Here is a 15,490-nt window from a genome sequence, read left to right as displayed (position 1 = left end):
ACATTAAACATTTTATTTTTTATTCATTCTGAAAATAAAAATAATAAAAATAACAAATTTTTAAGTGTAGTTTTTAAAAAAATTATAATAATTATAATATTTATTATAGCCTAGTAGATTATTTTTTAAAATTTTAAAATGTTTTGAACAAAGACTCATTCATTTGAAAAGGTTGTAATAACGTTCTAAAAATATTTAAATTTTAACAAGTATTTATTCAAAAATTCCCGTAAACGATGGTTGACTTTGCAATCAAAATGTTTCTAAAAACCAGATTTGCATAGCAGCCATTTTGAATTTTTATTTTTGGTATTTAAAATAAAAATAAAAAATATTATATTATACGTGTAGTCTTGTAGAGCAAGAGCCTATAAATTATATATAAAGGATTTTTTTTTTTTTAATATTGATTAGAACAACCGTTATTTTATTTCCAGGTCTTCCTGTTACATATCCTGTATAGTAGTACATTATACTAATTACTTCGTTATAGATAGTAAATTATAATGTTTTAAATACGTGATATTTTTTTTTTTCATAACAGAGATTTAATATAATATTAGTCTATGAATAAAATCGGTGGTGTGATAGAAAATTATGATTCACACATTAATAACAAATAATAATCTTAGATTTAAATTATTTAAATTAAAAAAATTTCATTTAATATGACGTATTAAGAGGATGTCAGCGCAGTATTTGTTTTTTCTCTCTGGCCCACGCGCAACATAAACAAAACGCATTTACGAAAAATCATTTTTTCAATGTTTTTAAGTAATCTTAGAGTAAAATTACCTTTTACAAAAAAGATAGAGAATAATATTTTTAAGGGAATGACATATCGATTTGTCGAAATATTGTACCAAAACAATTTAAACATAATTTAAATTTACAACATTTTTTGTTTATTTTGAAAGTAAAACACAAAGTCAAATAACAATAAAATATATAATCGATATGTCATTCCCTCAAAATTCTCTCAAAAGTAAATTTGTGTTATTTATTAACATTATGGGAAATAACAAATAGTTCCTGCATCAATAATTATTATCAAAAATATACTTAAAACGTATTAACTTTTTCGTTTTAAATATGATTATCGTTGTAAATATTATAAATGTATGTATTATTCTTATTAATATTATAACTACATCTTATTTTTTTTTACCTATACGTTTGATTTACGTTAAAACATGTTTACGTGATTATTAACACAATATCAGTCATCGCTCATTTTTCTGTTTTTACTCGGATCTAAGTAAATTTTCATCATAGGTACTCCATTGAAATCAAACATATTATTTAAAGGTTTCTTTTTTAGAAAATAAGGATTGAATTTTTGTCAACATTCGCATCTCTATTTAAAGTACAATAGATGCAAATAACAGAATCATATTATACTGAATTCATCTACATGGCTTTCATTTTATGTGATTTAAAGTTTTTGAAATAAATAAAATGTAGCACAACTTTTTAATAACCACCTTTTTATTATGTATATTATAATATCCAATTTATTTTATTATTAACTCTAGAAGGTTTTTATTTCATAAACGGGAGGACTTTTATAATAATTTTTAAATGTAAAAATACAAGGTAATCTAACGAGTACCCTTCTAGTTTAAAATTTGACCCAATTTCAGTTATTATCAATCATCTTATATTATGTACCGTTATATAGAAGTATAGATAATATTATTTTAAATAAAATAAAGTTAGATTTATTTGATTATTATATTAAACAAACATTATATTTCAGTATTTTTATATCAGATATTATTTTACTATTTGTTTTTTCAAGAGTAACGTTTCAAGTGTACTTTAATACTCATTTGAAAATACAGTGCACGGTAATAGTAAAATAATAGTTCTCACAAGAACGTAAACTATTCTAACTTCTATATTTAAATGTTATTCATATTAATTATTTTGAATATAATATTATTTTATCACTATAATAGTATTTTTAAAGAAAACGTTTCCATTTTTATATATTTTCTTTAATAGTGGCATGCTATATAAGATATAAACGAAACAATCGGCGAGATTACTCTAAATAATAATACAATGTTTGAAGTACTTTATAAAGATTTTATAAAATATAAATACTAAATCAACCAAGTCAACTTATGATTATTTTCGTTGAAAATAATCGTATTTTTATATTTCATGAGAAATACAACGTTTATGAATATTTGATTCTGATCTCGTAATGATTAAAACTATTATCATCGGTTTGATGTAATTTGTGCTTTAAATCAATGCCTAAAAGTTATATTTTATACTCGTTAATATTATCATTAATAGCTTAACTATTGTATATTTATTATGTAATAGAGTGCTGCTGTATTGGCTGTCACCAACGTTTCACAATACATGGATGATACAGCCATAAGAAGAATGGTACTGCCCAAACTCAAAATGGTGTACGAAACCAATCCCAACGATTTGAAAATTGTCCTAAACATATTGGCGTGTCTGGAAATCATATTACATAGGCTTGAAAAACAACAAATTATCGAGGACGTCTTACCACTGATTTGGATAGTAAACCAGACCGATCCCGAAGTTATAGCAAGAATAGCAGGTAACAAAACTAAATTAATTTTATTGTCGTTGCCTAATTATCTAAACTAAATCATAACCGTTCAATAATACTATGTTTATTGTATTTCATACAATATACTACTATTTTATATTTAATAATAATATTATGTTTTCATTAACGTAATTTATTATTTCGGTCCCACGGCGCGTTAGATAGGCAATTCAACAACACCCCGTCGAGGTGCAACTATTTTTCTAGTCTAGTTTGTTATGGATTATAAACTTTGACTGAACATAATTATAGTTACCAAAATATCATAAGTTCTTAAACAATATAAGAGAGGAAAGATATCATGCATTTGTCGTAAACGTTAGCCAACAGAAAAATTGTGTTAGTAATTAATACAATACAGCACCGTGACCACTCACATATTATTATAATTCATAACAATTATAAACAAGGTGTTTTCTGCAAAAAGACCTGACAGATGAAATAAATTTTGTTTTGTTCATATTAAAATATGTTTTATACATATTACATAAAATTAATAGAGGCTTACGCTACAAGTACAGCATGATTTTTTTTTAATTTATAATTCTAAAAATAAAAAATATTAAATTAAATAAAAATTTTTTTAAATAAATTCAAATAGGAAATTTTTAAATTTAATTTTTTGACAAATTTTGATAGTAAAAATGTATTTAAGTCAAAATAGGTAAGTATAGTAACTTTTTATGATTTTTTTAAAAATACAACATTTTTGAAGTAAGATTATTCGTCAATACGAAAAATGATAACATTTTATATTTTTACAAGTTCCTATTGAAAAATGCTCGTAAAATATTTTAATAAATGTTTTTACAATCAACATTTTTCTAAAATTCAGATGTAAAATTTTTCTAAATATTAATATTTTTTTTAAGTAATTTAATTTGAAGCATAATACCGTTTTTTTTAAATATTCTTTTTGGGAATTTTCTGACGTAAGTATATTTTTTAAATTATTTTTTATCCATATAATTTTAATATTTTTGTCATAGGTACGCTTAACTATAGTATCAATATGTATTTCCAGGTCTTTTTGTTACATCCTTTATAATATAATATAAGAATTTTGCACCAATTTTTTCGTACCATATGGCCCACAGATATGATGACACTTTATTGGTATACAACTATTTTAAATTAAAATTAAACAACTTTGCTCTTAGATATTCGAATTTTAATAATTCTAAGTAAATAGTTTCATGATTACTTGCGCCTATATTTTCAAATATAATACTTATTCATATTCCACATGTAAATTCTGTACATTCTGGTAAAAATTATGTTTTTCGTATATATATTATGTAATTTTGTTCTAAATCCTATGATCTCGAAAATTGTATTGTTCTTTTTGCGGGGCTGTGTTGTTAAGTAAATGCTAAAACAAAGTACAGTAATTCAATTATACACTCTTCTTAAGAAAACGCACTCGTTTTACCCTTTTGGTATTAATGATTTTATAAATTGATGTTGAAAGCTAATGCCACCGAGATCAGAACAAATACGAACGATATTTTTTGCGAATAAATAATAATTACAACGGCGTGTTTTTATTTGGCCTAATCCTAACTATCCAGTGCAATCATTCACTGCTGGTTTATTCTCCGAGTTTATTCTTCTATAAAAATGATAAAATACGTTAAATTGTCAAGTAAAAAATAAAAATAAAAAATAGTAATAATAATAATACAAATATTAAAAATATGTTATATAATAATATGTTTATATGGCAAAGAATGTTCAAACATCGAGAATTGGTTGAATACAGATATATTAACACATACTATTAAGTTTGGTAGTTTGATGTACATTTTTAAATGAACCTAAGCAAATATGTTTAAATATTTTTAACGATTTCGTTAAAATAGCCTTCCTAATAATATAAATTGCAATCCACCTAAATTAAAAACTTTATTTGGTATGAAATATTTAATACTTGTAATATTTGTTATTTTTCACAATCTTTATGAAAGGTGTACTATGTTATATAATGTGTACAATTTAAAATGTGATTCGCTAACATTTTATAATGTAATATACGATAGGCATACCTAACCTATAACGGTAAATTAATGATACACAAGTGTAATTTTTAACTTTTCTATTTGACCTACGTAGTATTCGGCACGTGAATCAATTATTAAAGTTTAACGGAGTAGGTAGCAACGGAGTGGTAACATTTTGACACATCATTTTCATATCTCACATTTCTGTCTTTCTGCTTTAGACATAGGATATTATTATCTAGTTCCTTCTACGTCAGTTGATTCTTCCTGTGCAGATATACCATTATCAATATTGTTTCACGACATTTCAGCATGTTTCCTGTCACATCACCTCACCATAACATTATTCAAATTGTGTTAACATCGAAATATTACGAACATTATACGAATTATAACACTCTCGAAATAAAACTTCATTGATGTACAAATAAATAAAACAATTTTTGCAGTTTATGATGTAATTTATTCTTTGTAAATAATAATTATAGTGACTTGCTTATAAGTTCCAATATTGAATACATCTGCAGCGTATTAAACACACAGGGCTTATAATTTTAACAACATGGCATACGAAACGTGTAGAAATTATTAACGAGAACAATATAAAATAATGCGCACTATACTTCAAAAATATGGATTATTATTATTTACAGTGAGCGTATAGGAAAAAAATACATACTATATATATTCACATATAATATATTATACGCCTCGTGATTTTAATCTCAACTACTCAACCCAATTCCATTTTATTGATTTTAAATATTTTGTTTCACGGATAACCCACAGTACAACTCTTATAATTACATTTTATGCGAATGTAAACAGTGAAGACCAATCATATTTTTCAGTTATATACAGTATAATTTTGCGTGACAAGAAATACGGTCTATCAGTAAATATGATAGCAACGAAAATTATGCCAACGCTGATTCCACACACAATGAATCCCGGTTTGAATTTAGAGCAATTCCAAACCCTTATTGAAGTTCTACAAGACATGCTGGAACAGATTGACAGGTGAATAATGAATATTATGCATTTCGTAGTTTCCTAATTTAATTATTTAAATGTACAAGTTAATAAATCATAATAAATTTTTTTATTAAAATCTTTTAATTAAACTAAGTTTAAAAGGCCTATATTTCAATATTGTAAATAAAATAATTGATTTTGAACAAAAAAAATTATTTTCTCCTTATTTTTTGCCCTGTCTTTTAATTTTTAATTCATTTTATTAGTATGATATATTGTGCAGCTTTATGAGTAGTAAACATGAAATACAATGTCTATTGTTTTTAGAAACCAACGGAATAAACTCAAATTGGATACAATATCCATGCAGAGCCCAGACAGACACAGGCCTTTAAGACATTTATACAGTTCTGACAACATGCATGCACAAAACTTCAACATACCAAACTTGAAAATTGAAACGCGAAAAACGTCAAGTGCTGAGGATATGGTTAGAAAAAATTCAGCGGGTAAGTTATAATATCAATAAACAAAAAATATAAAGTAAGCTATTAAAAAATAAATAAGCTCAGTGATTGTTGAATAAGTACCTATAATAGTTTATATAATATAATTTGTTTTTCACGTGTGTCATCGTTTTTAAATGAAATTATGACTTTAAGCCTATGTGCATTGATCCATCCGGTTTTCGTTCTCAAATAGGTCACAAATAATAGAGCGTCAGATAAGAAAATGTCAAGTGAAGCAAAATTATATCGAATTTCTTCGCGATGAAAAATCCATTCGGCTGTAATGACGTCTGGTTTAATAATAATTGCAACGTCATAGCGTGCTAACATATTAAATCTTGCCTTAAAGATAAGCCAAGTTGTTCTAGAAAATTTCCCACCATTTTCCGCATCCATAAAATACTTAAGTTAATTTTCTTTTTCTGTTTCTTTTATTGGCTGTAAAAATGTAATCATCATAATATTTTTAGAGCTGCGCAGATCTGGGTAGATATAGTCTAGACTCAATGGTATCACATTATCACAATATCATAGTGAAATCTTTTCTAAAATAAGAACGTCTAGGGATCGGATTAATTAGTCGGACTCATAGTCTTGTCACAAAGCAAACCTGTAAAGTAGGGAGGAAAAAATTCTTTAAGGCATTAGATATGTTTTTTTTTACTATTCAGTACTCAGAGGCAAACATTTTTACTGAGAAAACTGAATATACTCGGCTCCGATATTATTTTTCTTTTGGTTCTTACCTTTTTCTCCTTGATATTGTATATTAGGTTAATTCTATAATAGAAAAAATTAAATATTTTATTTCATAATCAGCTATATATCCTATGTCGTTTACACACCGATAATATTTTACCGGTAAAATGATTTAATATGGTTCCATGATAGACTGCCGGATTTAAATAATTTAAACTATTTGGGTAAATCGCTGGGAAGGTACTAAATTTTATAAAAATATTTATATTTTCTTAGTGTTGTTTTTTTTCTGGTTAATTGGTTATTTTTACGGGTATATATTATGAATTCCACCGTCGGTGCCTTTTTAAAAATTAAACTCAACGAGTACGAATATTTTACCTTTAACAACAAAAATGAAACTTCTACGGTGATAATTTTAATTTCACTGGAAAATGCGGAATTCAGAATACCTGACAATTTAGAATAATCACAAGTACCTACATGGTTTACCGTACCGTCCAAATTGAATTAGTTGTAATAAATAATTTTAAAATATTGAATTGTATTGTACTATTTTTATTATTTCCACACCCAAGTAAAAATAAATTTTGCCATAAAAAGCGGCTTGACAAAAAAAATACACATGTTATTCCGAAAATATTTTTATTTTTAAATATTCCTATCTCATATTTATTATTTCAATTCTTTAGATCCACTAATTGTAAGTGCTTATTACCTCATCATAAGTAAGCGTCATATCTCGTACGTAATCCTAAATAAAATTTCTACCAGAAAAGTTGAGAAGTTACAAACATTTATAATACCTCAAATAAACGTCTGAAATTATTAGACTGGACAAAATAAAAATAAGATTGTAACTAATTTTCATAAATTGGCATACGATTTAAGATTTAAGTAATAATATTGTATTTAGTTTCAATGTAGCTGAACGGCTATCCGTAGTCGTCGAAGCCTTAAAAAAAATGTGTTAAATAATAACAAAGACGACCGCCGATTTTCGTTTCCGTGTCCAACAGGTAGCTGGTGGTTCGGCGGTTCGCCTTCCGGTTCCGACAGCAACTTCTTGCGCGTAGTCAGTTCGTTTCCGAATCGCCGGCTGTCTGACAACATGTTGAACACGCCGAAAATCCGCGTGGCGCCGTCATGTGCCTCTTCGCCCGGAAGCACGCCGGTCGGCACCGGTCTGCCAATCCGGAGACACTCCAACGTCGAGCGCCGCGGGTCCACCATCAACCTGTCACCGCCATCGGTAATTATCACTGTCGTTTTCATAGTTATTAGTAGACATAGACGTAGCGATGTAGAATAATATTGATGTTATATAAATCATTTATTAATAATATTATTATATTTAACGCGGGACGATAATATGATATGATATTATTATTGTTATCAAAAACGACAAAAAAAAAAAAACAGCGTAGGTAGATAATATTATAGTGCGCGTCTGACCACACGTTATAATATTATGCGATACATCATCATCATCATATGTCATTAGTTTTTATTAGATCATTATTATGTTACTGTTATATTATACGATAGTATATATTATTATCACTTGTTGGTATTTATTTCGATTTAGTGCAAGTCGCTTGCCGTTGCATTTTATATATAATAATATATTAAATTATATGTCATATATTATTATTATAATATACGACAAGTAGGTACTGTATAGAATGACGGGCCGTCGTAATATTATACAAACGAACCAATAACGCTGTGAGTTACTCTATGTTATATGCTGGCCTAAATATTTTTTTTGTTCTCCAGAAAACGATGATATTAATTTGATGTAATATTATTGTATTTTCGGCGTATTGACATTTTTTTTGTTTTTGATGACGCGCTTGCTGTGGTTGATATGTGATTATATGTGTCAGGCGAGCTTTTAAATTGATTTTTTGCGCAGGGCTATCAGTACTTCAGACCGATTAACGGACACGATGGGTCCACATTGTCGGTGCCATCATCGACGTATGTAAGTCATTATAACGAATGAGAAAGCCGATGAGTGTTGCATTAAACGGTGTCCGCTGTCAGTGTATACTTTATTTTGAACGCCAGGCCTATATATGCGTTCGCTCAGCATGATTAAATTTAATATTTCTATTTTATAATTTATTTAATTTATATATAAAGAGGGTGAGATGAATTGAGATAAATGGCGGATGGGCTATTTCAAATATCATTCTTCGTATAATAATAATATTATGAGAGCCCCACTCCCCCCCAAAATCAAAATAATTAAATTAGAAATTGGAAACTATGTGCCTATCTCTAAATTGTAAGCATGTTTAAATGTTGATAACTAGAGCGTGCATTTAAATGCCTTAAAATCAAATTCTTTATAAACATTATAATATTTGATGTAGTTTTTTCAACAATAATTCCATGATTTTTAATAAAAAAGGTTAAAAATAATCTATTTGTATTATTTCAATTATATGCATGTTTTGGTTTTGAAGCAAGCCGTAAATAAAATGACCAATCATTATATAATATGTAATATGCCTGCATGTGACGAAAATTTCGTTTGTCAGACCGCGTTGTGCAGTTTTTCTGGTACATAAGTAAAATGCATAACCCGTGATAAAAATAAAATGGCAAAGCAAAATAAATGATAATATTTAATTTTTTTCTTAGTATTTTTTTGTTACATTTACGATGGGGAGGTGGGGTTGTAATTTAATTTGAATTATTATCAAATTGAATTCATTCTTATATTTTTTTTTTTCAAAACTACATCGTTCCGAAAAAATTCAAATAAAAATTCTATTTTAAGTTCAACACACTTTGTGCTTGGTCAGAAACAAAATTTAATTTGCATTAAATGCACGCTCCAGTCAAATAGTATAATGATAGCTACCCATGTTTAAACTATTTATTTTTTTATTTTTTAGAGAAAAACAATAAATTATCAACCACACATTATTAAAAAAAAATATATCTACCAGAATATAATTTGTATTTTATTGTTGAAAAATATAATAACATAATATTTAGAATAATTATTTTCTTATTGAAAATTTGATTTTACTTTTAAATCCATTTTCAGAGCTTACACTAGAAATAATGCTATACCAAAAAAAAAAAATCCCGTTTTTAACCATAAAATTATTAGATTTGATCATTATAATAAATATAAATATACAACGTATTACATAAGTCACAAGGACTAGTTATCATCCGTCATTTACCTTAATTAAATGGAGGATAGAATGCTGAAGAATTTAACCAAACACTATTTTGATATGCCACACTGTTCACTTAAAAAAGAATACACGATGGGTCGTTTATTTTAATTTTGTTTTACTATTTTGTTTTTCGCTTTTGACGTTAGTTAGAACTTACCGGTAATAAGTACGTACAACTTGATTACACTGATTTTTTTCTACTTTTATTCGATGTATATGTACTGCTTTTTAGCCAGTTGTACGTACTAAGTAATAAATAGTAATTTTTCATTGGAGTTCAATGATTACGTCGGAAGAAATGAAATGAAATTATTTGTAAAAAATACTTTCAAGAAAATAACATAATACACCTGGTGAAACATTCAAGAACTATCGTGTTTTGAAGAAATGTTTTCCTATTGTATTTTTGGTCTTTTCATTTTGAAAATGACAAGTTTCTTTAAATATCATTGCTTTGTATTGATTTTTATATTATTGGTAAGAAGCTTTTTGCGCTTATCATTATACATATTTAACTTTTTTGTTTTATATAATTTAAAATGTATACCTATTGGCTAATATTTAATACATACGAACACATTGTTATTCAAATCTACAATACCATGTCCTCAAATTTACGATTTATATAATATTATTAAATTTAAAATTGGAAAACCAATTTATTTATATTAATACCATTCTATAGTGTATCCAAAATTATCAAAACATACAATAATTATAATTGTGTGTTAATGTGTTATACATTTAAATAACCTTGTATGACGTATACAATACAATTAATTTTATTCGGTTATTGTAACAATATTACAATTAATAATAGTTCTATAAATTAATTCCCTGGAACGTTTACATTCTTTAATTAAACTAATTAATTTTATGACTGATATTTATAAAGTTTTCTTTGAGTCTGTCAATCATATACACCAGAAATATATTATGATTATTATTTTAATATTATAAAATAACTACACCTTATACGTTATATTATTATACTCATTCTGGTAACAGAAATTAATTAACGAATGTAAGCAATTTAATTTACATGATAATCAACAGCTTGCAGCGTTACAGGTTCTAAAAGTGGTTCATTACATTAAAACTGCAATAATAAAATGTACTACAAAGAAATGTATTATTGTGTATTATTTTAAACACTATTTGATCATCATCAATATTCATATCATCATTCATTCGTAGATAGGTGCTAGTCTTATACCAATCCTATAGTTATTCGATTTTTCTTCTATGACATTATTTTAGATTTAACCAAAAATTAAATTTTGAATTGTAATTATTATATTAGAATATATTATATTTAATATTTCAACTATTTTATAAAATTTTAATTTTATTATACCACAAGAATAGTTGGTAGGTAGTGGTTAATGGTTATTCGTAAAAATTCAATTATTCAATTGTTGTAAATTATACTAGGTATACTAAGATCAGTAGGTACTATAGTACAATTTATTCTTTTAATACTATATCTAAACATTATATTATTAATTTTTTTTTTTTTTTTTTTTTTTTATTGGGTAACCCGCGGCAACATAGGCCATTGGGTGTGGGGAGGGCACTGTAGGTTTTATATTGGGTAGGTTTGGTAGGTTTTTTTTTTATATTGGGTAGGTTGGTACACGTGTGTGTTGTGTTTGGCAGAATTTCTAATGGGGCACCCGTAGGTTTCTGCCATGCCCCGGGGTGGGGGGATGGCGGCACTTGTTCTCCGGACACCGTGACTTGCACGGAGAAAAATGCCGCCCAGTGGTCGAGGATCGAACTCGGACCGGCTGTGCCGAATCCGTCGCGTTAGACCACTCGGCCACCTCGTCCCCCATATATATTATTAATTATTCACTGAACAAATGTTATTTAAGATTTGAAAAAAAATGAGAACATCGAACGTTCTTTTTAAATACCTGGTATATATTAAATGTTACAAATACATTTTTAATTAAAATATTAAATTTCAAAACTTGAATTTTTAATAAAAAAATAATAATCATAATATACCATACAATCGTATTTATAGTACATAAATATTACTTATTTCATTTTTAGAAAAATTAATAATTCTTAAATTTGCAGTTGAGTGAATAATATTAATAAATATAACAAGTGATGCACGTTAATACATTTTCCATATAGGTACCTACAATATTTAAATGTTCCTTATTTTTTTACAATATTTTATAATCTTATCATACGTTATAATATTTACGCAATATTTCCTATACGAAAATGTGTGTTAAAATAAGTCAGTTTTAACATTAAGCATTTAAATGTATACAATAAAAATAATTACATAATATTTCAATAATAATTTTATACACGCAAACGTTTTTATTTTTTTAGCAATGCAATAAATCCATTTTGGGACAAACTATTTTATTACGTTATTATATCCATACATGCGATACGTGTAATGTTCTTTTATAGCATTTGACAAAATATTAACGCCATTTCGAATTCCTTAAGAAACAAAAAAAATACAGAACTTAGAAAGTCAGTAGACGAATATTTAGTCCCTATTTTAATAAAATATTATAAGCACCAATGTATTGATATTGCCAGTATGTAACGCCGTGTTACACTTTACCAGTAATGTAAAATATTATTATTATTCAATATTATATTTTACAATAATATAGTACTGTGATAAATATTATTTAATCTTAACAATATTAACAATGCTTTTAAATTATTATTACAATTTTGAGTTATTTTTTATATTTTGTTTTATTGTTTGATTGCAACTTACGCGGAGTACAGCTTGCACGGAGCATGATTGTGAGTATTATTAAGTTGATTTTCATTAAAATAATTAAACGCATCACTGAAAAAAAGTAATCTGCTTTAAAATACATTTATGAAATACTTTCTTATTGCAGTCAATGGTAAATGACTGCAATTTAGTCGAATAATGAAATATTCATAGCGTCGTATTGACTATTGACTCGATTATAAGATTCTAAGTGGAACGGGTACTATTTGTTTTGTTTTTACTGTTTTACTATACCTATGTTTTTCCTGGAAATCTCTTTAAATTTAGTTTTAAAGAGGTCAAAAAGTTTATGGTAAAACCTTCATTGCTTGTAAACAGAATATACATGCTATGGTACTTTTAAAAAAGTTAATTTATCGAATTTCCTGGTATTTTTTTCGAGAAAATTAAAAGAAAAAACTATTTATACACCTCCGGCAAAATGAGAGCTGCAAGTGGCAAATTAACAACAACTTACTTAATTACTTTTGAGTTAACCTAGTAGCAGACACAATTATTAAGTGTAAATAAACTAAAAATAATAATAACACATCATTATTACATGTGTTGGGAACAAATTTTCTTTTTTGAAAATACATTATAATTATTAAGAAGATAATATTTTAGACTGTGTATTTTTTTCACTTTACTCTTAAACGATTTCCAGTATCTAAATAAAAAAATTTATCTATACAATTTACGATTTATATTTTATCAACTTGAGCTGCTTCTAACTGTTTTACAATATTTTTTTCGTTTATAATATATTATAATACATATTATTAAGTATATAACCATCAAATACTTGACATTTAATCAATACATTTATTTATTTTTGAATTAAAATTAGAAGACTTAGAACTATTCTAAAATCAAAAGTAATATATTTAATGCAACACAATATATAATACCTATTATATATTTTTTTTAAGTATTTAAACAATAGTTTTATGATAGTTTCAATATGACAAATAGACCCAGTAATATTCTCTACCCAATTTAAATCCACCTAGGAAAGCCAATAGACTTATTCACCAGATAAAAAAAAATGAACTCTCGTACTTCCTCTTAACAAGTTCCATTGGTATTACATACATAGCAGTGAATGTCTAAATAATCTTTAAATATCTATTTATACCCAACCTTATTTTGTAAGTTCATAATCATTTTGAAGTAGTGTCAATGGGTTCCATCTTTTCTCATGAATTCTAGTTAAATATCAAAATATTTTCCTGTTATATTATTTATTTTTATACACATTGGAATATGTACCTTAAATGAATACAAATACAAAGCAACATAGCTAACATTAAAAATACAAATTCGCTCTTTGTTTTATAATTTATATTTCAAATGTAAATATGATGATTTATGATCTAAATAATTTTAAAACTTGATTGTTTTTTTTTCTATTTTTATCAACTTTTTTGAATACATCAAGACAATATAATGTATAATTTGTGTACATTCATTGAAGTTGTAACTATTGTAACTTTGTTAGTTGTAACTGCCAAATATAAAAATCAATGTGAAGTGATCCTACATTTTAAAGTCTGTAAAATAACTTATCAGAATATCATATTTTGGATATATTCAGGAAAAAGCGTACTGTTCTCGATTTAAATTCATCAGATTGGTTAATGCGACGTATAATATTATTATATAAATGTTGCCGCTAGTTAGGTGTTACAATGCTGAAACTATAAATTAGGTTATACCGTAAAGCAGAGTAATTATAAATTACATACAAATATAATACCGGAACTATAATGTTTTTAAACGTTGTACATAAAATATTTATGCATTCAAATCATCAAAAATGTAAGCAAAACTTATTATGGGTTGCATAATTATATTATATGTAGTTAAAATTATGAAATTTTGTTGAATTATAAATAGTTTTATTTCCTATTCACAATTGTATCACTTCAATGAATAGTCACAACCATAACATTCATTTTTACTTATCTACTTATACATGAATAGTAAATAATCTTATAATATAATAATATTATTCAGATTATTATACGTTTATATGTGATCTGAATATTATGTTGGTAGGTTAGTCAGTAGTTTATTTGTGTGACGTTTAAGTCTCAAAATGGTTTTGCGAAAATGTGTGAACATTAATTTTATATCCTCGGTAATTTTGAAATCCAGAATGTAATGAAATTACCAACACCTAATAACCGATGTCCATAAACCACCGTGGCACTGTGTAACGGACCTCGAACAATTCGATAACAAAACACAATGTTTGGCCCAGCGGGCTTCCAAGTTATTTACCGGCATAAACGTTCAGTTACCTACAATAATAGTTTTTGCCGGTCTAAGATCATTTTTCACACCAAATGGAATTCAATTTAAAGTGAAGATTATTAGTGTTCGTTTACATATATACATATAATGAACCTTATATATATATAATTAATGTACCTTATACCTATGTGTATTCACCTACCTGTGTGTGAATGTGTGATCAATTTTTCCGACTTTTAGGATGTTATTTAGATTGAATGAAAAGTCCCAAGATTTGCATTGGTGCCTACGCGTTACATGTTACAAAATTTTGCAAAAGAATCTCAAATAATAGGTATTTTACTTGTAACTCACAGAACTAATAGATCTATAATGATATGATATTCGTCCAATAATATTATTAATTTCATACTATAAAATATATTATGTGTAGGTTTAATTATTTCAATACCACTGTGACGTCTATAGATAAATTGAAAAAT

General features: G+C 26.4%; 1 protein-coding gene across 3 annotated transcripts in view; it reads left to right on the top strand.

The window, feature by feature from the left end:
* Positions 1-15,490, top strand: part of LOC132938978 (SCY1-like protein 2) — a 215,919-nt gene that overhangs the window by 189,719 nt on the left and 10,710 nt on the right. Inside the window, exons 11-15 of one of the 3 annotated variants that reach the window (XM_061005961.1) lie at positions 2,338-2,587; positions 5,451-5,619; positions 5,902-6,083; positions 7,802-8,034; positions 12,758-12,775. In XM_061005961.1, the coding sequence (XP_060861944.1) occupies positions 2,338-2,587; positions 5,451-5,619; positions 5,902-6,083; positions 7,802-8,034; positions 12,758-12,775 (852 nt within the window). Of the gene's footprint in view, positions 1-2,337; positions 2,588-5,450; positions 5,620-5,901; positions 6,084-7,801; positions 8,035-8,700; positions 8,770-12,757; positions 12,776-15,490 lie in introns of all 3 variants that reach the window. The other 2 variants (XM_061005960.1, XM_061005962.1) reach the window with 2 other exon arrangements.

This window comes from Metopolophium dirhodum, chromosome 2 (genome assembly GCF_019925205.1).
Source record: "Metopolophium dirhodum isolate CAU chromosome 2, ASM1992520v1, whole genome shotgun sequence".
Taxonomy (NCBI): Eukaryota; Metazoa; Arthropoda; class Insecta; order Hemiptera; family Aphididae; genus Metopolophium; species Metopolophium dirhodum.
Note: the sequence above shows the minus strand (reverse complement) of the source record. Positions and strands in the feature narration are given on the sequence as shown.